At 36.8% G+C, this 25,333-nt stretch overlaps 1 protein-coding gene across 1 annotated transcript; it reads right to left on the bottom strand.

Moving 5' to 3' along the window:
• Positions 1-1,932: 1,932 nt before the first annotated feature.
• On the bottom strand, positions 1,933-24,108 carry LOC134670935 (REPTOR-binding partner). Its single transcript, XM_063528769.1, has 4 exons — positions 23,908-24,108; positions 12,752-12,884; positions 7,720-7,841; positions 1,933-6,106 (listed from the first exon to the last, which is right to left on the bottom strand). The coding sequence occupies exons 1-4, from the start codon at positions 23,956-23,958 to the stop codon at positions 6,002-6,004; spliced, it is 411 nt and encodes a 136-aa protein (XP_063384839.1). The 5' UTR covers positions 23,959-24,108; the 3' UTR covers positions 1,933-6,001.
• Between the last annotated feature and the right edge of the window lie 1,225 nt (positions 24,109-25,333).

Genomic DNA, 25,333 nt, shown 5'->3' with positions numbered 1-25,333 from the left:
GGTTGAAATAGGAGGGGTCTGGCGCTGTGTGGTCACTTGAATTACCAAACATCGACTTTTGACAATCAGTCACCGAATAATGCACGGAGCCGTGCAGCACCGACTACATCAGCTGTCAAATTGGAAGCACGAGCTTCTCTTAGACTTAAGACACATATCAACCTAAAATTAATAATATGTCGGTTGTTAGAAAATATTAATATAAGGGCCAGTTGCACCAACCACATTTGACAGACTGATCAACGTCAGCCGGCGCGCCCCAGCGCTTTACTATGAAACTTTCCATACATAAAAATTTAGCGAACTCTTTAACGATATGAACAGTTTGGTGCAACCGACCCTAAGTCCAACAAATATAACTTTAATAAACGGGTCAGTCATCGAATCGTTTTTTGCATAAAAGAGTGTTTTTGACTGCAGAAATATTTTAAAAACAAGAAAAAGAAGAAAAGGGAAGAAATCTTTCAAAATAGCCAAAGGTTTTCAGCCAGTGTGTTGGTGATTCGACGTCAAAGATATGTTTACACTTTCGCACCTTACTCCTCCTTTATGATAAGGAGAAAAATGTAAACATAATATTTAACGTCGACTGTACTTGCCAGTGATGACATCAATCGTGGTCAACTGGTCAAGACAAAAGGTCTAAATATCAATAAAAATACAATAAAAAAAAATGTAAAAAAAAATTTGTAAAAATGGCAATGGAGGAAGGTATTTTGGAAGCTTATCTTCAACAATTATTTTAAGTTGAATAATGTTTTTAAAACATTACAAAAAACGTTGTTTTTCAAGTAGTAGTTACTTGAAAAAAATATTAACATTTATATGGCGATTATTATTTCTTATCTTATCGTAGTATCGAAATGGCAAATGCTTACTAAAAATTACAAGGCGATTTCTAATTACCTATAACTCTGTTTTCAACTTCCGTAGCTTATCGCTATACTTATTTAATATAATAATTGAATATATCCGATAATCTAAATACGGATAATTTTTATAGCATTTAATGTGGAAGTTCTTAACATCTTTATAGTACACCATAAGGATTTAATTACTGTCACAAACTAAGAGCTCTAACTTACGATCTTAATCGTATTCTTAGGCCCACTTGCACCATTCCACTAACCCGGGGTTAAGCGGTTAAACTAGTAACCTAGTGTCAAATTGTATGGCTAACTATGGCAACTCCTGGTTTAACCGGGTTGGTGGAATGGTGCAAGTGGGCCTTAGTATTCCTATATTATATCTACTTATAGCACTTACATAATACTTTTGTTATTTTGTAATCGCTTACGATATTTGATTTCAGAAATACGCCGTTAGGTACGCCGTTAGTAGAATTTATATTTACATGGCTTTGACTTACTACGAGAAATAATGTAATAAATAAGTACTTCATATCTTACTTATTATCTAACACTGCATAGGGACTTGAGAGAAGCTTAACATACTTAATTAGTAAATGTATATTAATATTAATTAAGTATATAATTTTACTTATATGCATAGGCATAACATATATAGATATGTTATAAGTATAACTATTTCAGGGTGTAACACAAACGACGAACCGTCGAAGTTATACTTTGTCTTAGTCTGTACTGTAAGTATAAAAAGGTAGGTAAAAATTATTTCAACGTGTTTTTTTTGTATGTGGCAGGTTCTCCGATTTAATCTATTGTGTATTTAATTTTTGTTTTGTTGTTTTCTATTTTGTTGTGTCTACTTACGTTCCATACTTTTGTACTTCGGGCCAAAAAAAATACCTAATTATTTTTAATCAGATTGTTTTTGACAGTTTTGTTTTCATACATAGGAATACTTAGCATCTGTTGCTCATTACCAGACAGAACTTTTCGTGGTTGCTTTTCGTTAAGTTTCAATGAATAGGTTATATAAATAGGTAATAAATTAAATAAAACAAAATAATGAATAAATACAAAACCAATATAATATATATTGAAAATAGCTTTACACTGTTCCGCTGACTGCATCCGATATCCAAAGCGAACGCAGCCTAAACGGACCAGTGTAAATGTACCCTTACTTCCCTTAACTATATTTACACTTAGCTATGTAATGCAAGAGTCTACCGTAAAAATCGAATATCGATATTTCGTTATCTACCTCTATCACGCGAATATGCAATAAGAGTGAAAGAGAGGAAGATAACGGAAATTATATTTTTGCGGTAGGCCCCCAGTTTCTCAATAGTTAAGTACAAGTTCTCATTATTAAAGTAAATCTTTATAACAGAACTTTTAATTTAACAATTGAATCTACTGTCAAACATGCAGTTATTATAGTACTTAACTAATACTTAACACTAAACTCTTAATTCTACTGAGGTGGATTTTCATAGGTTGTATGAAGTATTCCTTTTTTTGGCTAAAATATAACATTGTATTGAAGTATCCCCTACAATGCAATATCATAGTGTTAGGCAAACCTCCACTTAGGATTGCCTCCCCACGATTTTAGTTTTTGTTGTTTTCTTTGTAAAAATACTTTTCAAATATAAAAATTTGAAAACGACAACAATGAAGCTATATAATTTTTCACAAAAATAGATAATGCGATCGGAAGGCGGAATGCCGACAAAACTTATTAAAAATGAATTAAAAAGAAACTATTTTTTTAACTCATATAGCAACCATTATAATTATTTCATAGGACAAAGATATATGGTATAGGTGCCTACAGCTGTCATTTTGCTTTTGTTAGCATGAACTGAATCGCCAAAGGAAATATAATGTTTATATGTATATTTTGTAATAACAGATATTTTTTTATACAACAGATCATCTTTTCAATATTTTTAACTTCAATGTGTAAAATTAACTTGCGTCTTCTGTTAAGGAAAAAAATATTTTAGGCAGGATTTGTGTTGCAGATTTTAACAATAACCGTCTTAAATCTGCTAACAACTATGTAACAGGTAAATTATCCCTGTACCGATTGCCGATGAAAAAGATAATACCTAAGTGGTTAAATATTCAAGTTAAATGGTTCGTTCGTATTGATTATAGAATTTATAAAAAATACAGTTTTTTAGCATTTATCACTGACAGTCCTCATTCTGTTTATATTGTAAGGCGACTTTTAATACCATAATAGACCTTGATTCATAAGTTAATTTCAATTTAAGTGACAGTGAATAGAGTTTAAAGAATAAGATTATAAATGTAACTCCAAAATATTTAACAAAATTTATATACTGATTTATACATTTTTCAAGTATCTATAATTGAAGGAACTGTCATTAATAAAGCAAATGTTAAGATCTATTGAAGAATTTAAGAATAAACTCAAATTAAACACAAATTAAAACTAATAATTGAACGAAGGAAGTACACTGCAAATTAACTTTCATAATAATAATAAAATTATAGAAACCTTAAATCAAAAGTAACTATTATAAATTAATATAGAAAAAGCAATAACAGTAGCTTTGCCAAACGAACAATTCTTAAAGCAATAAATTAAATATACATCGAAAACTAAATATACGTAAACTTTAGAATGAATGTATTTTTTAATCAAGCAAAACATATAAATATATTTTTCTTTACCTTTTCCTTTGCTGTCTTTTCTTTCAATGTATGACTTAATCACATAAAGTAAACATAAGTTAATGTATTAATTAGCTTAATTAAAAAAGTAAGAATATTCGATGCAAAACTCAAATATGATGTGTATCAAAACAACTACTTTATCACTCTGTTGACGAGTATACCACCTAGATATTTTTGGTAAATAATATATACTATGTATTAGGTTTATGCTATGTTACTAGTGACAATACTCAACAAAAGATCTGGCTTCAATTATACAAGCAGTACAATTACATTTTTATTTATTGGATAAAGGATTTGACCACAATCTCACCTGATGATAAGTGCCGATGTGGTCTAGGATGCTTACCTAAGAGATGTCTATTCACTCTCGAGTTGAAAAAAAATTAGGTTGGATGGTTCTCAAATATATACCCATAGGTCAAATAACTATAATGTGGTTTCATGAATAAAATTAATAAAGACACATTGAGATTAAATACTAACTTTACACACTTCCTAGAAAAGACGAGATCCTTTGCCCGAAATATTGACACATGAGTTTGTTTGAAATGTTCAATCTTAATTATTTTTTAACATGCAAAAAATATATGTATATGTATTTTAAAAGAAACTACACGAGATTAGTACTGAATTCTCAACAAATATCGGTCTAAGTATAAGCAAATTACAACGATTATAAAATTAATTTTGTTGAGATTTTAAATAGATATGTATGTATATAAAAATATTAAATTATGATAAAATAATCAACCAGTAAAACTCATGTTCTAATATTTCATTAAGCAAATAAATTAAGCAAAGATTGAAAATATCAAACGACATTAACATTATATTTAATTAAAATATAGGTATTAAACTTAAATCGCATTAAAATAATTCTGGCACAATTTAATTACGTTATTCCTATTAAATTCGTTAAAAATAATGAAAACCACGTAATTTTCCATCGATTCAAAAGATAAGCTTAATCCTAACACATAACCGTAACTAATTGATTAACATTGACGTATACATAATAAATAAGTAAATGATCCCGGAAACTAGCAAATAACAAAACTCAACATAAGCAATTCATAGATTCACAATAAACATAAAAACACAAAACTAAAACTTAAATCAACAAACTATTTCTGCGACTATTCATAATAATATATAACCCTCGAAAAATATGTGCGTCACATCAAAACCTTAACAAAAATGTTAACTTACGCCTAGAGCTTTCGATTTTGCGGAGTTTAAAGGAACTTCGAAGAATACCGGTCTTCTTTTTTATTTGACAACTAAGAATACTAGGATTATACTTTTTTAGGCTTTTTGAAGACTATGCTTATAATTGGAAAGGGTGAGCTATTTTGCCTTATAAAATGACGTAAGACATGTCAAATTATAAGATAAATAACTCACCCTGTCGGACCTCTGCTTATATGTAATAGAGGATAGAACTAGTTTTGATTAGTTACTTTTTGGAAATATCAAAACTAACCGTCAGTATGATATTCTTTGACTATAAATATATAATAGAATACCAATATATCTTTAATTTATAGTTAGTTTTAATGATGTTGTAAAGTACGGGTTTACAATTGTAATAAACGGTCTATCTGGCACTTCAAAACATAGAATACCTAAAATAGGTTTATTTCTGTGTAGTTCCAAGTTTCTGTTAATGTCTTATTATTTAAAATAGTTATTTTGATTACAGTCCTATCGGGTATTAAATTTGTTTAGTCTTAGATGAGTATAATTACTGAATTTGAAAATAACTAAACCAATTTTTTATTAATAAGGCATATTCTGGCTTCAAAATCATAAATAATACATTAAATTTATTGTATGTGTTAGGTACTCCGCAAAATCAAAAGTATATGTATATGGAATATCATTATTGTATACTTGATCTGAAAATACACAACTCTTTCAATTCCCTGCTTTTCTGTCCCTTACATGATACATTTTAAGTTTTTTAAAAACTGTCCTAAAAATAATAGTGTCATACACTCAGTTTTTTAAATATAAACAGTAACATTGCAAAATAATGGTGTAAATAAATTTTAAGTTGATAAAATTATAAGGATCTAGTTGATTAATAAGTTCATTTAGGATCCTAATATTTTAAATAATTGGTCAACGTTTTTGCAAACATATCGAATCTACTCCTTAAAAACACACAAATTAGAATCCAAATATTTTACATGAAGAGTCAATCTTTAAATTTTTTAATTTGAACATAGTAAGAACATAGAAGGAAACGTAAATTGGAAGAGTTATTGAGGATCCAAACGAAGAGCCGAAATCTTGAAAATCTGATGAAGGATCCAACGAAGATTTTTGATAGTCTCCGAAGGTTTGTTAAAAAGAGATTTTTGGTAGATTTTACCTCGTTTCCTCCAAGGGGGAGATAGCAGGGAACCCCGGCAGGCCTAGAACGGTTTCTCCTCCTGTTTCACTACGCCTAGCTCTTGGAGCATCGCCTCCAGACCCTCGGGCATACGGCCCTGGTCCAGCTCTTGGTTCCATTTGTAATACTGAAATATTAAAATACTTCGGTTTTAATCCGCTTATAATTAATTGTAATACGAGTAATGTTAATTTTGCTTATTAATTAAAAACCAAACAACTAAAACTGTCTAGTTTTGATCAAAACTTATATAAAATATAGTTTTATATTACTCTTAATGTTCAGAAGTTATGAATAACAGTTTTTATCTGCATTAAAATTGTTTAGATCTATTAATTTATTTAAATAAAAATAGCAACTTATTCATTTTATTGAACTGTCACAAAAATTATAACATAATACTTAGTAAAATACCTCCCCACAATTATAATATTTATGTTTAAAAGTTATCTTAGAATTGCTGGTGTATCATAAATCAGCAGCCAACCCGCAGTCATATCGGTCAATCTATTTTAGACATAATTGAGAATATTTATATATAAAAATAAAACATACAAACAAACAAATGGCTTATCACCCTAAATGTCGCCGTTTCTCCTGAATTCACATTCACAATAGGCACTTCCACTGACAGTGACACTTGACATAATTTCAATTTTCGTAGCGCTTTTGATCGTCGACAGTCTTGTACATTGTAGGTCTTTGATACCACATTTATAATTAGGGCTCATTTAGACGATGCGAGAACTCGCATGCGCGTTTTGATAGGTCGGTTGAATTGGACGTAACCAAAAGTCCGCAATGTAACTAAAATCGCATGCGAGTTCGCGCGAGACCTTACTCTACAGGGTGTTACTGACCATGGGGCTTTAAATTCAGGGCTGATTCTACTCGCTAAACTGAGCTACTTTTATTATGGCACCAACCCCGGAACCCCGAATTTTTTTTTCACTTTTTCATACATTTTGGCTGATCAGATGTCGACGTTTTCTATGGAAAAGCCAAAAAAATTTCCCCGATTTTAAGGTTGGTCCCATAGTAAAAGTAACTCAGTTTAGCGGGTAAAATCAAGCCCTGAAATTAAAGCCCCATGGTCAGACACATAGTATATTGATCGTACCTTGTCGAGCTCCTCCCTGAGTGCGAGCACGGAGCGCTCCCTGTCAGCCACCAGCTCCTCCAAGTACTGGGTTGAATTGGACGTAACCAAAAGTCCGCAATGTAACTAAAATCGCATGCGAGTTAGCGCGAGCCCTTACTCCATATTGATCGTACCTTGTCGAGCTCCTTCCTGAGTGCGAGCACGGAGCGCTCCCTGTCAGCCACCAGCTCCTCCAAGTACTGGGTTGAATTGGACGTAACCAAAAGCCCGTAATGTAACTAAAATCGCATGCGAGTTCGCGCGAGCCCTTACTCCATATTGATCGTACCTTGTCGAGCTCCTTCCTGAGTGCGAGCACGGAGCGCTCCCTGTCAGCCACCAGCTCCTCCAAGTACTGGGTTGAATTGGACGTAACCAAAAGTCCACAATGTAACTAAAATCGCATGCGAGTTCGCGCGAGCCCTTACTCCGTATTGATCGTACCTTGTCGAGCTCCTTCCTGAGTGCGAGCACGGAGCGCTCCCTATCAGCCACCAGCTCCTCCAAGTACTGGGTTGAATTGGACGTAACCAAAAGTCCGCAATGTAACTAAAATCGCATGCGAGTTCGCGCGAGCCCTTACTCCATATTGATCGTACCTTGTCGAGCTCCTTCCTGAGTGCGAGCACGGAGCGCTCCCTGTCAGCCACCAGCTCCTCCAAGTACTGGTACCGGAGCTTCTTCCTGGCGCGACACTCGCGCGCTGACTGCCTACTGCGCTCTGGAAAGGGCCGGTTAAAAATATAGCGCTTGCACGGTTTTGCGGCTACGTCAGAAGTTACTAATTCTACAATTGTTGATACTTAGAGTCTATTAATTATACTTAAGAAAAGATTCACACGAGATCTCAGAAGACATGTTTCTAAAATCGATAATTCTGATTTTTTTTATAATTAACAAATTATAGTATGAATTTCATATAGGTATTATAGTCGCGCCGAGCGACCCGTATACGCAGACCCAGCAAACATTTTAAGTATTTTTTCCTAGGCTCGAAGAAGATTTTACCAATTTAAGTAAAAATTACGTCCTAAGTCACCAATAATTTTACGTATTGTACACTTTAACTTTCAATTCAAAATATAGGGGCAATAAAACGTAAATTTCACTTCATAAATACACCATGAAGTCAGGGACTTACGGGTTGAAAATAAGGCAACATTTACCAGCTGGTAAATGTTGCGACGCGGATACCGGATGTTACTGACCATACACCCAATTGCCTTGACCTTCTGCTGACAACTGATCCAGACAGGCACTCGGTTTCGGTCTCAGCTCCGCTAGGATCGTCCGATCACTGTCTAGTGAAATCCGTGTCGATCCACTCTCCTCCTGATCTCTGCCCTAGGGGCACGAGGAGAGTATGGCGATACGAGTCAGCGGACTGGGATGAGATGCGGCATTTCTTTGCGTCTTTCCCCTGGCGGCAGGTCTGTTTTTCTTCGGGTGACCCCTCGTGTTCTGCTGAGGCTGTTGCGGATGTGATTCGGCAGGGAATGGAATATTTCATTCCGTTCTCCGACCTATCGCTCGATCACAAGACCCGAGCATGGTACAATTCGGACTGTGCTCGAGCCGAGGCCCTTAAGCAGTCTGCATACCAGGCTTGGGTATTAGCCCGCGATACCAAAGCTGGAGCACAGAGGGTTCGCGCGAGGAAAAAAGCCTTTAACTCAGCTGCCAAGTCCTGCAAACGGGTGCTTCGAAAGGCTCGATTCGACCACGTCAGTCGAATAGGGGCCAAACTCGCCTCCTACCCTCCTGGTAGCAAGCGGTTCTGGTCCCTGTCGAAAGCGGTCGAATCCAACTTCTGCCGACCCACATTGCCACCTCTGCAGAAACCTGATGGGACACTGGCCCACTCCGCAACAGAGAAAGCAAACTTGTTTGCTTCTCTGTTTGCGAGCAATTCACGTCTAGACGCAGGCTCAAAACTTCCACCTACGCTACCTCAATGCAGTTCCTCTATGCAGAGAATTGCTATTCATCAAAAAGAGGTACGCCGAGCTCTGCAGAATCTTGACGTGAATAAGGCCAGTGGACCAGACGGTATACCTGCACGTGTACTAAAGCAGTGTGCGCCTGAGTTGTCTTCTGTACTGACACGCCTGTACCGCCTCTCTCTCCAAACAAGAACGGTGCCGAAATCCTGGAAGCTTGCAAACGTGCAGCCAGTACCCAAGAAGGGTAGTCGTGCTGATCCCTGCAATTACCGACCAATCGCCATTACCTCCATGCTCTGTAAAGTCATGGAAAGGGTACTTAACGGCAAGCTGCTGGCATACCTCGAAGCAAATGATCTGCTCAGTGACCGTCAATATGGCTTTCGCCGAGGTCGGTCTACTGGGGATCTTTTAGCGTATGTCACGCACTGCTGCGGCGAGGCCATCGAGAGGAACGGTGAAGCGCTTGCTGTTTCACTGGACATCTCGAAGGCCTTTGACAGGGTTTGGCACGCAAGTCTCCTTAGCAAGCTTCCTGCATACGGCATCCCTGCTGACTTTTGTAGCTGGCTATCTGATTTCTTGAGTGAACGGTCGATCAGAGTAGTTATTGATGGCTGCTCTTCAGACCTCATGGCCATTGACGCCGGTGTTCCTCAGGGGTCTGTTCTCTCCGCAACCCTTTTCCTGCTCCACATTAACGACATGCTGCAACCCAGCATTGTAGGTTATGCAGATGACAGTACGGTTGTTGAGAGATATTTGGCTAGTGCAGGGGACAGCAGGGAGGATATACGTTCACAGAGAGAGGCCATGGTTGAGCGAATGAACTTGACCCTTAGTCTCGTTTCCCAGTGGGGTGATGACAATCTGGTCACGTTCAATGCCTCCAAAACGCAGACGTGTCTATTTTCCGCAAAACGAAGTCCATTCGACCTGACTCCTTCTTTCCGGGGTGCATCTGTACCTATTGCCGACAGCCTGGAACTCCTCGGCATGGAGCTGAGTTCAGTCCTCAGCTTCGGCAGCTTCATTGAGTCTAAAGCACAAACTGCGGCCAGAAAGCTGGGCGTCCTAAATAAGGTGAAGCGATACTTCACACCTGGACAGCTTCTAACACTTTACAAAGCTCAAGTCCGGTCGTGTATGGAGTATTGCAGCCACCTGTGGGATGGCTCAGCTAAATACCAACTCGCCGCTTTGGACTCAGTGGAGCGCAGAGCCAGGAGGATGATTGGCGACAAGAAGCTAACGGCTAAGCTTCAGTCTTTGGCCCATCGGCGGAAAGTCGCCAGCCTGTCGGTATTCTACAGGTTGCACTTCGGGGAGTGTGCCCAAGAGCTACACGAGCTTATTCCACCGTCCCCATTCTACCATCGGACTTTTAGACGCACGGCCGGTTTCCATCCTTACTTGGTAGATATTCCACCAATTCGCACGAAGCGCTTTGCTTCTACTTTCCTTATGCGCACTGCCAAGGAATGGAATTCCTTGCCGGCGTCTATATTTCCGTGTTCTTATAACCCGGCAACCTTCAAATCAAGAGTGAACAGGCACCTTCTGGGCGAGCTCGCTCCATCGTAGGCCACGTCTACGCCTCGGCTAGTCTGTGGCCATGAGTAAGCCCATTCATAATAAAAAAAAAAAAAGGCGAAATATTTGGTAAAATTAACCTTGAACCCTGACCAATAGGCCAAATCTACTAATAAGGCGTTTTAGGTGTATTTGCGACGTAATTATTCCTTATACGGGGACTATGAAGTCACGGACTTAATGGTTGAAAATAAGTCGAATTATTAGGTAAAATTAACTTCGAACCCTGACCAATAGGTCAAACGTACTAATAAGGCATTTTAGGTGTATATGCGACGTAATTATTTCTTATACGGAGACCATGAAGTCAGGGACTTATTGGTTGAAAATCGGTCGAAATATTAGGTAAAATTAACTTCGAACCCTGACCAATAGGTCAAATCTACTAATAAGGCGTTTTAGGTGTATTTGCGACGTAATTATTCCTTATACGGGGACTATGAAGTCACGGACTTAATGGTTGAAAATAAGTCCAATTATTAGGTAAAATTAACTTCGAACCCTGACCAATAGGTCAAACGTACTAATAAGGCATTTTAGGTGTATATGCGACGTAATTATTTCTTATACGGGGACCATGAAGTCAGGGACTTAATGGTTAAAAAAAAGTCAAAATATCAGGTAAAATTAACTTCAAAGTTTGACCAATAGGTCAAATATACTAATAAGACATTTTAGGTGTATTTGCGACGTAATTATTTCTTATACGGAGACCTTTAGGTCGTCGATTTTATGTCGATTTAGCTACTAATTTTAGGTAAATGTTACTTAAAATAGATACCAAATTGCGACCATATAGTTAAAAACACTTGTAAAGTACTATCAATACCATAAGGTTGTGCCTCCATTTTCTTTCATTATAACGAGATGCTAAAATAAATTGCATAATTTGAGTTGTTTTATATCTTGAATGGTGCCATCACACGGTACTTCATTGTGCTTATATTCAAAATAAAACAATATTTTTGATCGAGTCAATACATTCACACACACAAATATTCAATTACAACACTCAATTACAAGCAAATATATGCATTTTGAGTTTATAAAATGTTGAAAACTTAAATATTTCAAAAGCCCATCGATAGTTTTGTATGTAAACCTAACATACTGCACGAAAAAATTTTCTGCGCACTAGGTTTCACCGTTCTTCATCTGCGTAATCGGCCTAAATTATTTTACATGACTTAGTGGCCGCCATTATCATTGCACAACTTTGAGTTGTTTTCTTGTTAGACATTTTGTTTCTGAGTGAAAAGAATATATAAGCATAATGTTTGTGTCTCTTTTTCTCTTCATCGCGTCTCATCTAAATATTGCCTCGTAGAGTAATTATATGGATAAAAATATGTCACCATCACGTCTAAAGGTGGTAAAGATTACCAAATTAGTACATTTCAACTACGCGGCACGTCATGGCGACGTCGAATCCACGTCGGAAACATGACCTAGTGTTGACCTAATGGTTGTAATCACTAATTTACCGTCAATAAATACGTCGCCGGCACGTGCGTTTTTTCCCCATTTATGTCGACTCGACGTGCCGACGACGTCGATTCGACGTGCCTCATTTTCGTCCCCTAAATTGTGCGACCTAAAATAGGTGCCTTTTTCGGAATATTGACCAAAAATGTTTGCTGGGAGTCTGACTCCTGTTAGAGGGAGATAGATATTCGCCCAGCTTAGCTTTCATATCCAGTTTGTTTGCGACCCTGAGTGACCCAAAAAGTGCTGGAAAAGGACGTTCTAGTTGTAGAAAGACGTGGCCGCGTAGCATCCGAGAATGGACGGGAATTGGAAAAGATGACCCATTTCAGCTTAGCCAAAGATCGGGAAAAATGTGCGGAGCTTACTGCCAACCTTCCCCAGCTGTAGTAGGCACTAGAACATATTTTACGTAGTCGAATGCTGATAGTGATCCTGCGGCGCTCCTCTACAAGGTGTAGTTGGCATTCGTTGGTGGTTTTAAACGGTAGTCCTATTACTTGTTAGTCCGTCATCGCTCCTGGTTCCCCCGGGCCAGGTGGCATGCGTAAACGCATTTCCCCAACGTGAAAAAAAAGGCACTAGAACATAAAAAGAGAGAGATAGTTACCCAGCTTGGCTTTCATGTCCTGCTTGTCCAGTTGCGCCTTCCTGCCAGGCCGCCGGCCGCGCTTCCCGCTCTCGCGGCGCTCCGTCTCCGGACCCGACGCGCCGAGCGACCCGTATACGCCGTCTATGGACTCCTGTTGGCAAAACGTCTATGGTTAGATTTTAGACTATCATGTGTAATAAAAAAACTCGTTAAGCGCGTCTTTAAGGCCTGTGCACACTGGATGCGTGTGCGCAGACGTGTGTGTGCGCGTTGTAATATCCTGATCCTTATGAGAGACGGCACATCGCTTGCGTGACGTGTGGTGCGTGTGTCCATGATTTTAGCACACGCGCACGTTTACGTCTACGCACACGCAGCCCGTGTGATTTGGCCTTCATGAGTGCCGAACTTCATGACTTAATTTTTTTTGAAGTTACCCCCGAAACATTTCAGTTAATTTCACACTTATCTCAATACCCAATATGAGTTCAGACAAGAATGAGAATTTTGAGGTAATAAATACAGTTGACAGTTTATTTCCGTTGCCCTCCTAATGGATGTAGGTTAAAAACAAAAATACTAATTATGTCCAGCCAGTTTGTTCTCCTGAAAACACAGTGCAGTACCAATTGAATACTCTCTGGCCCTGAAAGTAATGTCCTCAGTCAGATAACGCGACAAACACGTTAGGTCGTTGACCCTAAAACCTTATTGGAACTTGCACAAGATAAGCGGTGCAACGATTATTGCGCCTTAACGTAAGCGCAGTATGGTTGAAATTGCAATGAGGTAAGGTGTTTGCTTTTTAATTTGTTCGTTTAGCGCTGATAGCTTAAGTACTTAGGGTTTGACTGCAATGGGTTTTTAATCCCTGAAAATATATTTTTTCGATGTGTTTGTTGGTAATTTTCAAATATCGGAAAACTCATTTACTTTTCCTTTGAGGCTTTTACCGTTTAGGAAATTTTCCCGTTTTTCCGTTTTTGTTTTTTATCTTCACGCCGACGTTGCATTTGCATATCCCATACAAATTGCAGTCGGGTTGCAGTCCGCCTGTATCGGCCCTTAGGTACGCCACAATTTTTGAACTTTTATACTTAAAAACCCTGTTGCGCTTGCATCTAAGATTTTTTAAGAAATAAATAAGCTGCATTCGGGGTAGATACTCTGTAGCCGGGGTAGGTACCATCAGTAGGCACTGATGGTCGATACTATTAAATTAAATAAATCCTAAGGTGCGAAATACCATGAAGGTTAATTAGGTAAAAGGGAACTAACTGGTCGCTGGTCAATAGCTACGTAATAGGTTAGTAGGTAAGTATCTATTCAATAATACCTATCTACATTTCTTTTGAACGAAAAACGTTAAGTTTGAAACGGAACTGCGACGAAATTTCGCTTCGCAGTTACAGCTGCAGGTACTACTGCATATAGGTACCTATACCTATAGGTACTGTGACAATGTTGTAAATGCATACGACGAATATTAATAAACCATACAAATCGATGAAATGCACCGGGATTCTGTAACTGCGCATGCCTACGCCCTGCAATATGCAATTGCCATGACCTATCTTACTAGATATAATGTCCTAACACCTAATAACCATTCAAATACATTTAGTCACATTGTAGTTACGCAAATACGCAGTTGTTTGTATCGCGGTTAGCAACACAACACCGGCACGCGCGAACTGCGTCGTACGTTGCGTTGCTCATTTGCGACGTAGTAAATCTAACCTTAAAACAAAACCGCTTTCTAAACCAAAAGCTAGTTTAAACTTGTATTTAAATACGCAATATTATATAATCTTTTATTTGACACCAGTTTTTATTCAAGAAACTAGTTAAAATCAGATTAAAACTTACGTTTTTGCCAGTGGATCGCCCGCCGTGTCCGCTCCTCCTACCGTTCGAACGCACACTGACTGCGCCGCTCGGTCTGCGCAGAACGCGTCGCGTTCTTTATTTAAAAACAAAACTTTTCGTTGGATAACCAGCCAGCATTAAAAACTGCAACGCAATAGATTACCTTTTTCGAGTGACCTTAACGCTCGAACGAATACTGGCTGAATGACTGCGTTTTCCTGAGTGAGTTTACTTTATGAATGCATCGGCGTAAAAAATTTACTGCGTTTTACTTAACTGCGCATATAATGTCCTAGGTCGTTAAAAGAATTAGTAAATTGAGACGCAAATGTCTAAATCCTACATGACAAAATTTAAATGCTACGTCGTACTATGTTCATAGGTGAATATGGAATTGGAAAGGGCTAAATATAACTATTGCAGCGTGATGTAATAATACTAACTGCTAACCCTAACTCGCATGAATCTTTGACCTTCATACATTCCCGAATTCGCTGTGCAAGATAATAATTCGATGTTAACGAGGACGAAAACATATACCTAAAACGATACTGCCATGAAGAATCAAATAGAATTAATCTATGTTAGTTTGTATTTGTCGTATCTATCTACTATCTAATCTGGAAAAGTAACAATTTAGAAACACCTTTCCTAAACTGCGCAGTTAAGAGATTCTTTCTAACTTTCCACATAGAATTCAAACAGGTATCGGTTTTTTCATGTAGCATGTAGGTATGTAAAGCCCCATTTAAGCGGTTAAGAACTTGCATGCAATTTTCGTTACATTGCGATATTCGGTTGATCGACTGAATTCATTGTAAGTACCTCTGTAGTTAGTGTACAATGTACAGAAATATACCTATACCGAATATTGCTTGTCGAAGTCCGTAGAGGTACGAGAGAAAGTTACGAGATGTGAAATAGAGTAATTTAGGTAAAGACTAAGCGCCTATATTACGACACGCGGACGCAACGCAAGCGATTTGACATATGACATTTATTTTCATACACTACAACCCGCAGCGAGCTGGAGCTATGCTTTGGTAGTTAGACCAAGAAAAGTCTGCAACGATTTGATAGCACTCGTAGTGCAAGTGTTATTAAACGGCAAAATTTTATTAAATTATGACGTAGTTATAAATAACACTTGCACTGCGTAGCAATTTTGATAGATACATCAAAATTGTTGCAGACTTATCTTGGTCTACCTCTAACAAATGACCTTTAACTTTTGTGCATTAGTCACAAAAATATAAGCAGTTTGATAATGATAAGAAATCGCAATCCACACGGGATTTGCGTGATTTGTTATCTGTACCGCGTAAACGCCTAAAGAGTTGTTGTGGGGGTATCGTCTTGGGTCGTCCCATTAGTTGTTCGTCAAGTTCTTAAATTAGTCCTATTCTGCTTTCGTCACTCATTCTACATTCTTCAAAATCGTCGGTGGCTTTCAATGTAGAATGAGTGACGAAAGCAGAATAGGACTAATTTAAGAACTTGACGAAAAACGAATGGGACGACCCAAGACGATACCGTTGTGGGCACGTCCGAACCTTTACAGTTTCTTCATACATTTTGTAAGTATTACAAACTTATTACAAAGTATTTTGCATTTGTATTCCAACGCAGAGGGCAAACTAGGGCTTAGGTATCGAGATTGGTCCGGCTTCGTTACGAAACTTACGAAGTTTTCTTTTACCGAAAAGCAGCAGGTAGCTAAGTCAAAACAAAATTTCGTGCCTACATAAATTCTAACAATCTCATCGGTACAGTCACGTCTAAAAATATCGATACGGACAAGTGCCAAATATATTATTAATATATGGGCAATAAGGTCGTGTATATGTCGGCGGCCGATCGTAAGATCAGGCAGATCGTAATGTTCCTGTGTAATGTTTTGACGATAGTCACATTAAACCAATATATAGGTAGGATAGGTTCGTTAGGTTGCTTCAGATGCCCGAAGGGCAAACTGCCCAGAAATAGGGCTCCGTCGACTCAGGGAACGAGTCAAAGATTTTCACGTTTCACGATATGCCTAGGAATTTCACGATATGCCTGATCTTACGATCGGCCGCCAACATATACATATTGCGAGCCGGATTTCGAACTGACGATCTTCGGGTTGCAAGTTGCGCTCAATAGAGTGGAAAGTATTCCATCTGTCCAATTTCTTTAACCATTAAGAAAAAATTGAGACAAAATACCTACATATTGGACAAAGAAATTGGACAGGTTTTGGACCTTACCGATTTTGGGCTACCAACTGAAAATGTTTTCGTAGCGCTACGCTCGTAGCCGATCCCAGTGTTTTCACGCTTTGTAGAGCAAAGCGACTACGAACAGAGAACCGAGCCGACCGCAGAGCGGGTACCCGGCACTCAATCTGCCGTATTCGAACTTCAAGATATTCACAAGAGACGACACGTACTAGATCCATTCTAGATACGTTATAGTTTAGATATCAACTAGTTCTCTTTTGCAGCGCAATTCGGCAACCAATGTCACTTTTACGTTAGATAGAGTTAAGATCTCTAAGTCTAAGTCATATCCTGTGGAAATCGTTCAAGAGTATTATCGTATCTCTATCGTATGTCTATTTCAAAATCCGAATCGGGCCCAATATCTCACCTCTACTCAAGAATTTCAACGTTTGTAAGTAAAGTAGTATCGATATCAGTTATTTATTTATAAATGTAAACATTCAAGTATTTATCAAACGTAAATAGAAATACGAGTGTTTGGCTGGGTAGATACAGTCAGCACCAGCAGCAGAACTTGCTAAGCGGGCGAGGTGTTCAAAATTACCTAGGGGCCGATTATTGAATTTCGACCGCTCGATTTCGTGTATTTCGTGCAATAATATCTCCACTACTAGGCATTTAAATTCTACTAATAGAATTGAAAACGAGTGATCAATACTACTATACTCCGAATTTCGATCGCTCGTATTTCAAAAATTAGCATTTCGCCGTTTTCCACTGAATTTCGAGTGAAAAAATCGAGCGATCGAATTTCAAAAATGGCCCCCCTCTTATATTCTCTTAAAAATAAAGTCGCGTCAAGATCATTTTGAACTAGAGATGCGCAAAACGCTTGACTGATTGTGAGTTGAAAAGATTGATTCATATCTTTTGCTCGCGGTGATATCACTCATTTCGCTCACTTCGCTCAGTGGATCTGTAGACTATAATTATTGTTCAAGAGTAGAGGTAAATGAATCAATCAGATCAGAATCAGAGCGCGCAAGGAACACTGAGATAGATGAGCGACTTCTTCTTCCTGGCGTTATCCCGGCATTTTGCCACGACTCATGGGAGCCCCCAGGCTCCTGGGGTCCGCTTGACAACTAATCCCATGATTTGACGTAGGCACTAGTTTTTACGAAAGCGCCTGCCATCTGACCTTCCAACCCAGAGGGGAAACTAGGTCTTATTGGGATTAGTCCGGTTTCCTCACGATGTTTTCCTTCACCGAAAAGCGACTGGCAAATATCAAATGATATTTCGTACATAAGTTCCGAAAAACTCATTGGTACGAGCAGGGCCGGATCAACCCTAAGTCAAAGTAGGCAACTGCCTAGGGGCCCCGCCTCGGCTTGGGGGCCCCGCCTCGGCTAAGGGGCCCCGGCGGCTCAGCGCGCACCATATAAAATTTTGTTCCATAGGCTCAAAATTCATGAGTAAATTTTTTATTCTTATAATAATGAATATACTTTGTTGTTGTTTTTTTTTCGATCCATTCTTTAAATTAATAAAATACTGTAATAAAATTGAAACAATACGTAAAGGTTTAAGAGGCTCATTCTGCGTGGGTACCTGTTGTCAAGTTGTAATATAATAGAGGTTTTCAGGAAAAATGGTTCGAAAAAAAATTTCGAACAACCAACAACTTTTGGGTTATTTGGACTCAGAATCACGAGGACTAGATTGATTAAAACAAAGAAAAAGAAAGAAGACGACAGTGTCCTCAGTTTTTCAAAGGAATGCTCGACCTTCAGCCTCAATAAATTGAGGCCATTGGTTTATTGTGTTCCATATCTCCTCTACTTCAGCTTAGCCTTTGACGTCGCTGCGCCAAGCTCGGCCTGCGGTCTCACTTTTTAATACAAAGGACATTGCACAGTGTTTCGTCTAGAACAAGCTAGGTGGACAAAAGTCGTTATCAAATTATCTCTAATGAGTCATTAGATATGATAAACAACATGTTGAAACCCCCAAACCCATTAATAGATTATGTCTAACTTTCTAATTTTATGAGCCATAGGGTGCAGAAGTCAGCTAATGAGGTAAGTGCAATTGCACAATTTAATCAGTTGCAATTTTGTGATGCGTTCAACGACATCTCTTACAAGTAAAACGTTATTTTATGAAAAGGTTTGGTGATAGATCTTATAACTGAAGGTAAGCACTTTATATTTTTCATAAAAACATGTTCATATCAGTTGTAATAATGCTCGTATAGAGCAATAAATATGCACTTAAAAACGTGGTGAGATTTTCTTCATTTTAGAACTTTGATAGACTAGCAAATACTTGACACCGCTTGACACCGGTCTAGATTTTTGATATTATTTACTTGCATAATTCTATTTTATGATGGTGTATATTTCATTTTGCATAAATTTGCATAACATTTTTTTTTCATTTTTTTTGCAGAACACGTTCTCTCTATTTTAAGGAAGGGGTTTTTGAAGAATGGACAAATAAGGGGAAAAACGACTAAAATTTCCACCTTTATCAGTTTATATTGGTAAAATATGAGTTACGAGATTTCAAAGAAGAGTCTGAGAGACGGTTAAAAAATATTTTAACCAGTTATTCATCAAAACTGAATACCAAGTGGAATAGTGCGTCAAGATAGAATAGGTGGAATAGTGTGTGAAGCAATTTGTGAAAAAGTTTAAAAGTGGTATGGATGGCCAAAATATAGAATTACGAGTGTACATAACTAGACCAAGTGCATCAACGTCGTCTGAAAATGTTAATCCTGCAGGAAGACCCAAATTAAACTTCAAAAGTTCCCCTTTTAAAACGGAAAAAACGCTGAGTTAAAGATCTGGTACAATTACGTACCTATTTTTTAACTGCTGCCGAAATCCCGATTGATTCGTGATCGGCAGCAAATAAAACACGGCAAAAATGTTAAAAAATATTAGAGAAAGTCCACATAAGCCAACGTAGTCTTGTTCTTACGACAGCAGTAGGTACTTCAATGAATTCTAGGCAGCTAAGTGTTAATGAGGCATTAGCATATTATATTGAGTCAAAATCGACAAATACAAACTTACAAGCAGACTAAAATGTGGTCAATGAAGGCTGATTATCATAAATATTCATCATATGATTATTTGCCCAATGCAAAAGGTACAAGCGTGTTATTTCCTTCAGAAGAACTTTAAAAAACTTACGCAAAACAAGGAAAACAATTATTATTCTGATATAATACATGAGTTAGAACAGATTATAAGTTATTAATAATTAACAGATTAATTATTAATAATAAGTTAAGTTTTAATTAATTTTCTATATTACATTTTTATTTTTTTGTATATTTTAAAGTAAATACTATGAAAATAATGTATCTAATGAACTGTAAAATTTTGTTTATTATTGTGTTAATAATTTATTTGCAAAAAAATATATAATTAATTTAAATATATATTTTATTTTAATTTTTTTACTTTTTTTCATGGTATTTTAAAATTTTTAGTAAATTATATTTAATTAAGCAATACTAACCATAATACTACCCAAAAACACAAAAAAATAATTTTGTCCACCTAGCTTGTTCTAGACGAAACACTGTGCATTGGTTCGTGTCTGTGCTGAACTATTATCCTGAAGCCTGGTGAAGCACGCCTTTGACTTCGCATGAAAGCTCGCCTCACTGGGGCACTTCGGACTTTCAGTGCCAGATGAAGATCGATACCCGGCCTTTTAGCACGGTTTCACAATTTGCGATATTGTCAAAAAATATCTGCATGTTAGCTTGACTGGTGAATTAATAGAGGTACCTAGACCAAGAAAAGTCTACAATGATTTTGATAGCATACGCAGTGCAAGTGTTATTTATACGTCATAATTTCATAGAAGTTTTGTCAATATTGTTGCAGGCTTATCTTGGTCTAACTCTAGTAATTTAAGTAATTTTAATATATGGATTTTTTTTATTATTAGGTTGATTCTAATCACGTGGCTCGGCGTTTGGTCTTATGGTCGGACAATGGCTGTTCAGCCTCTCAAAATATTAACTGTTATGAAAATCAACTTTGTGGCACTAGAAGCTTAGCTTTTAGCCTCGCTTAAAATTGGCCATTAGAGGTAGATAAGAAAGTGACGCTGAAGCTCTCATCTTTGGTATTCCACTGGGAATTGGCCTTAAGCCTAAAGGGCTCTCCCTACACTTGACGCGACGCGGAATCGGCAAAAACCGATAGAATGAAGCTTTATGTCCACGCAATAAGAGCGAAAAAGACATCGTTCGATTTGGATCGGCTCGGCCGACGCCTGAAGATTGAAATTAAAAACGCAAACTTTTAGTTTCCTGTACTGAATGTGCTGTGTGCAGAATTGACTGTAGGGGGCCCGAGCTTCGCACTGCCTAGGGGCCCCGACATGCTTAATCCGGCCCTGGGTACGAGCCGGGGTTTGAACCCGCGACCTCCGGATTGAAAGTCGCACGCTCTTACCGCTAGGCCACCAAATGAGCGACTGAGCGAGATAAATCATCACTATCATCAGTGAGTTGAAGAGCGAGCGAGTTTAATCAAAAGATATAGTTCATTTAAATCACTCACTCCTGAACGACACATGTCTATTTTGAACACCTCGCCAGTTTAGCAACTTCTGTTGCAGACTGTACGATAAACACCCGTGAAGTCTCATATACATATAAACAATTAAACATACTTATCGCTAACCTGCCTATGAAATACTGTGCCTATAAAATACAGATGGCTATGTAACGTGGTAATGATCTGAAAACTGGCCTGAAGCCGACTGAAAGGTTGCAGAACTGCGTTATGAAAAGTCTGAAACTCATTCAAACTATTCAAAGTGGACTCCGATTTTATTCGTATTTTTAGGCAAAAATTAAATTTGTTTAAAATATGACAGTTTTAATTAAACAGAGTAGGAACAGCGAGTATCGCCCACATAGTTAACTGTACATAAGTCGACCTTATGCCTTTCGTAATAAGGTCCACCGATGTACAGTTAGGAGTGTTGCTGTTTGTACATAAGTACCTACCGCACCCATCCGTAACGTTCTTCCCCCAAAAATTAACTTCCACAATTAATAGATGACGTCATGTCTACGATGAGTCGTATAATTTGTGCGTACTTAATTAACAAAGTAGGCAACACTTGCAAAAATGTTTCAGTAATTAGAGAAGTTTTGCTCTTTTATTCATGTAAAATACAAAATTCAAAAAATATAATGACTACAGAAAATATATAAGTAAGTAAGCAGAAGTAGCTAGGCACCTTCCCATATATACATCGCGGTATAAATAAATAAAAAATCTAAGTTAGATTGGTATTCCCGTGTCCAATGTTAGTGCGTCTCACAAATGTGAAACGCAATACACATCGGACAAAGAAATTGGATAGGTGAAATACCGCCCAAATATAAAAACAAAAATATATAAATGAAGCGAATTAATCGGACCTTAGGCTTTGCTACTGTACTTAGTCGTTAATAATTCAGCGTCATTTACATAGAATAACGTAGAATTGTCTGAAAAATCAATACTCGCCATCCCAATACCTGGACCTAACGACATAGGTATTCTAGAATTAAAATATGAATATTATAATACACGAAAAACACAAGTTTATTACAATTTCATGAGAGTTACTTACCGCTAGGACATGTCCAATCTTTCTCGGCACCAAGGAAGCCCGTTTTGATATTAAAACTTTTTTAACAACGAGACCCGCCTTGCTGCGCATTTTCAGGGATTCAAGTGCATTTTTTTTTCAAAATCCACATGCAGCCTTCGGCGACAGCGCCATCTATTAAACCACCTCGAAACTACTAAAGCTAACTACGTGCGTCAATTCTCAATAGTTTACGTAAAGCGCGCTAGATGGCTTCATAAACAAAATGGCGAAGTTTAATTTTAGTTTTATTTAAATTCAGTAGTATCAAATTGCGTATGTAGGTCGAAGCGTTATCTAGAAACTGATATGAGCTATATTAATTTGCACTTTAGTACTCCCAAAGTCTTAAAGTTCATATTTTGTATGTTACGTGAAGTTGATTGTCATGCATTGTTAATATTTATGACCAATCTTGTATGGAGCTAACACGTGTAGTGTATCTATAAATAACTATACGTATACATTGTGTTTGTGTGTTATCGCAAATAAGTTCGACATTATGAAAGCATAATATCGACGCTTAAGAATTAATACTGTCTAAGTAACAAATAATTTAAAATTTAGACAATTATGGCATGCTATTCGTTAATGTTATTCTGCACCTAACTGCATTAAAAGGTAAACAACGTCAAAAATATTAGTTAGACAGTATTGATTCTTAAGCATTGATATACCTAACAAATTTTTGTACCCAGCTGTAATGAACTTGGGTGAACACAGTTAATGTTAAAACATGTTTCAAATTTGATAATGATGTTTTACTTTCAAGCATCAAACATCAATAAAAAAAATATCGTGTGATGCGCCTAATTCACAGAAAATTCTGAAGTTATATAAAAAATACAAAATTGGTTTTAAAAATGTGTGTAAAAGTTAGTTTAATATATTAAGTTGATGCATTTCAAATTTTAGTAAGCAGACATGTGTCGAAGGTCCCACTTTATCCCATTATTTGAAGCGTAACATAAATAAATAATTTGAGAGTAGCAAACTTGATTTCCTATAACAGATTTGATGTATATTTAAATAGTCTAACTTGGTAGATTTAGATAAATACATTTTTATTTACTTCCTTGGATTTAAAAGGTTTGCTAGTCTTATTGGATTCTAATTTGAATATATTTAGGCACCCAATTTAGTCAATCTTGAAGTCAGATAAAATAAAAATATAAGAATGAAACCTTCAAAATCGGCCACGAAAGACCTTCATTTTGTTGTGCAATAACACCTTGCTATAAACCAGTTAATCAAAGCCCAGAGTCAACAATAACAAAAATAAACCAGGAAGCAAATCATAACCTATTCGAATTAAACATTTGATTCTGCGCAAAACCGAGATAAATTAACACATGACTCCGATAAGCCGTCCCAGATAACACAATTTGGTCTAATTCGAACAACAAAGGGCAAAACACTCACGTTTTGAGATTCCTCTTCCAGCACTGCCATAGTTTCAAAATCGATGTTCATTTTGTACTCTCACAGGTATTGCTTAGTATACGAAAAAAAGTGATTGATTGATGCAAAAGCCTCAAGATTAATGAGAATAATTCAAAATGTTTTACCGAAGTAATGTTTACAAACTAGCAAGGTCATTTGACATATTTTGGTAAATAGACGTTTACGTCACTATGACATCACAAATGTATTGATTTTTTTGTTTAATTACAGTGAGTAAATTTGATTAGAATTTCATTAACGATAAAATTTAATTCATATAAATTATAAATGATTATAGGAAAGTATAGCCAAAAACATGTTAAAATAATAATTTCACTGTATATTTGCAAGACTTGTGGATAAAGTCTAAAGTCCAATTAAATTAAATACAAGAAACCTTTTCAAACGACACTAAACTTTATTATGAATAGAATATAATTTATAATCATTGCTCATGCAGTAATAAATAAGAGAAAAGAAGTAAATTAGTGTCAAACAGACTGTACATGAAAAAAAATTGTGTGTGGTCTATGCTATATAACAAGGTTTTGCACTACCGGACGTGGCCTAGACTCATTTTTAGAAATTAATATAATTATGGAAAAAAATCATGACAAAATAATTATTTGTTTGCCATCAGATTTATAATTTCTACATGCAGCCATATATATAAGTAAAGACTAAAATCTTTTGAGTAATTAAAGCCTGACAACAGTTTATTTGACCCTCGCCATTTTGCGGATTTTCAATGGTACTAATTTCTTTTACTGGCAACAAGTACTCTTTGACAACGAACGTTGGATGTCATCGAATGTCACCGATGTAAACAAATAGAAAATATCTACGAATATATTCAAATATAAACGGTTTTATTAAAAAATGACAAAAAAATATTCCAAAGATGTGAAAAAAATTGTAGTGAATGCAATCAAATACTTACAGCTTAAAAAAGATGAAGGATTACATAGCATTCCAATAAACAATGTTTTAAAGTTGGTTGTTGACATGACCGGTATTGACGTTTTATAGTGCGGTTGTATTGAACTGGTTATCGTATCGTGTAGGAAGTGACTCAACAAAATTGGAGCAATTGCTGTGACCATATTAAAAAAATTGAAGATGATTATAGGAATAAAGGTCCTATAATCGAATTGGAGACTGGACGTTTTATAATCGAGGTTAGTGGTCCTGAAATCGACACAACATCTGATGAAAATCAGACTTCGTCAGAGTCAGAAAACGAACAATATATATATATTGAATATTTAGAATTAGATTTTGACGAACAGGTAAATTGAAAGAACCGAATTCTCTGTAAGCAATGTTTCTGACATTATACGAGTATCAACATGAAGCCAATGCCCACTACCCCAACTATACATGACGTACACACATTATTGCCATA

The sequence above is a fragment of the Cydia fagiglandana genome, chromosome 14 (assembly GCF_963556715.1).
Source record: "Cydia fagiglandana chromosome 14, ilCydFagi1.1, whole genome shotgun sequence".
Lineage (NCBI taxonomy): Eukaryota > Metazoa > Arthropoda > Insecta > Lepidoptera > Tortricidae > Cydia > Cydia fagiglandana.
The sequence above is the reverse complement of the archived record's forward strand: the minus strand, read 5'-3'. Positions and strand labels throughout refer to the sequence as shown.

Coding starts and splice junctions, on each gene's coding strand:
- LOC134670935 (XM_063528769.1), bottom strand. CDS start 23,958: ATGAACATCGATTTTGAAACTATGGCAGTGCTGGAAGAGGAATCTCAA. Junction 12,885..23,907: donor TGGAAGAGGAATCTCAAAAC/GTGAGTGTTTTG, acceptor TTTTGCCAACAG/GAGTCCATAGACGGCGTATA. Junction 6,107..7,719: donor TCAGGAAGGAGCTCGACAAG/GTACGATCAATA, acceptor TTAATATTTCAG/TATTACAAATGGAACCAAGA.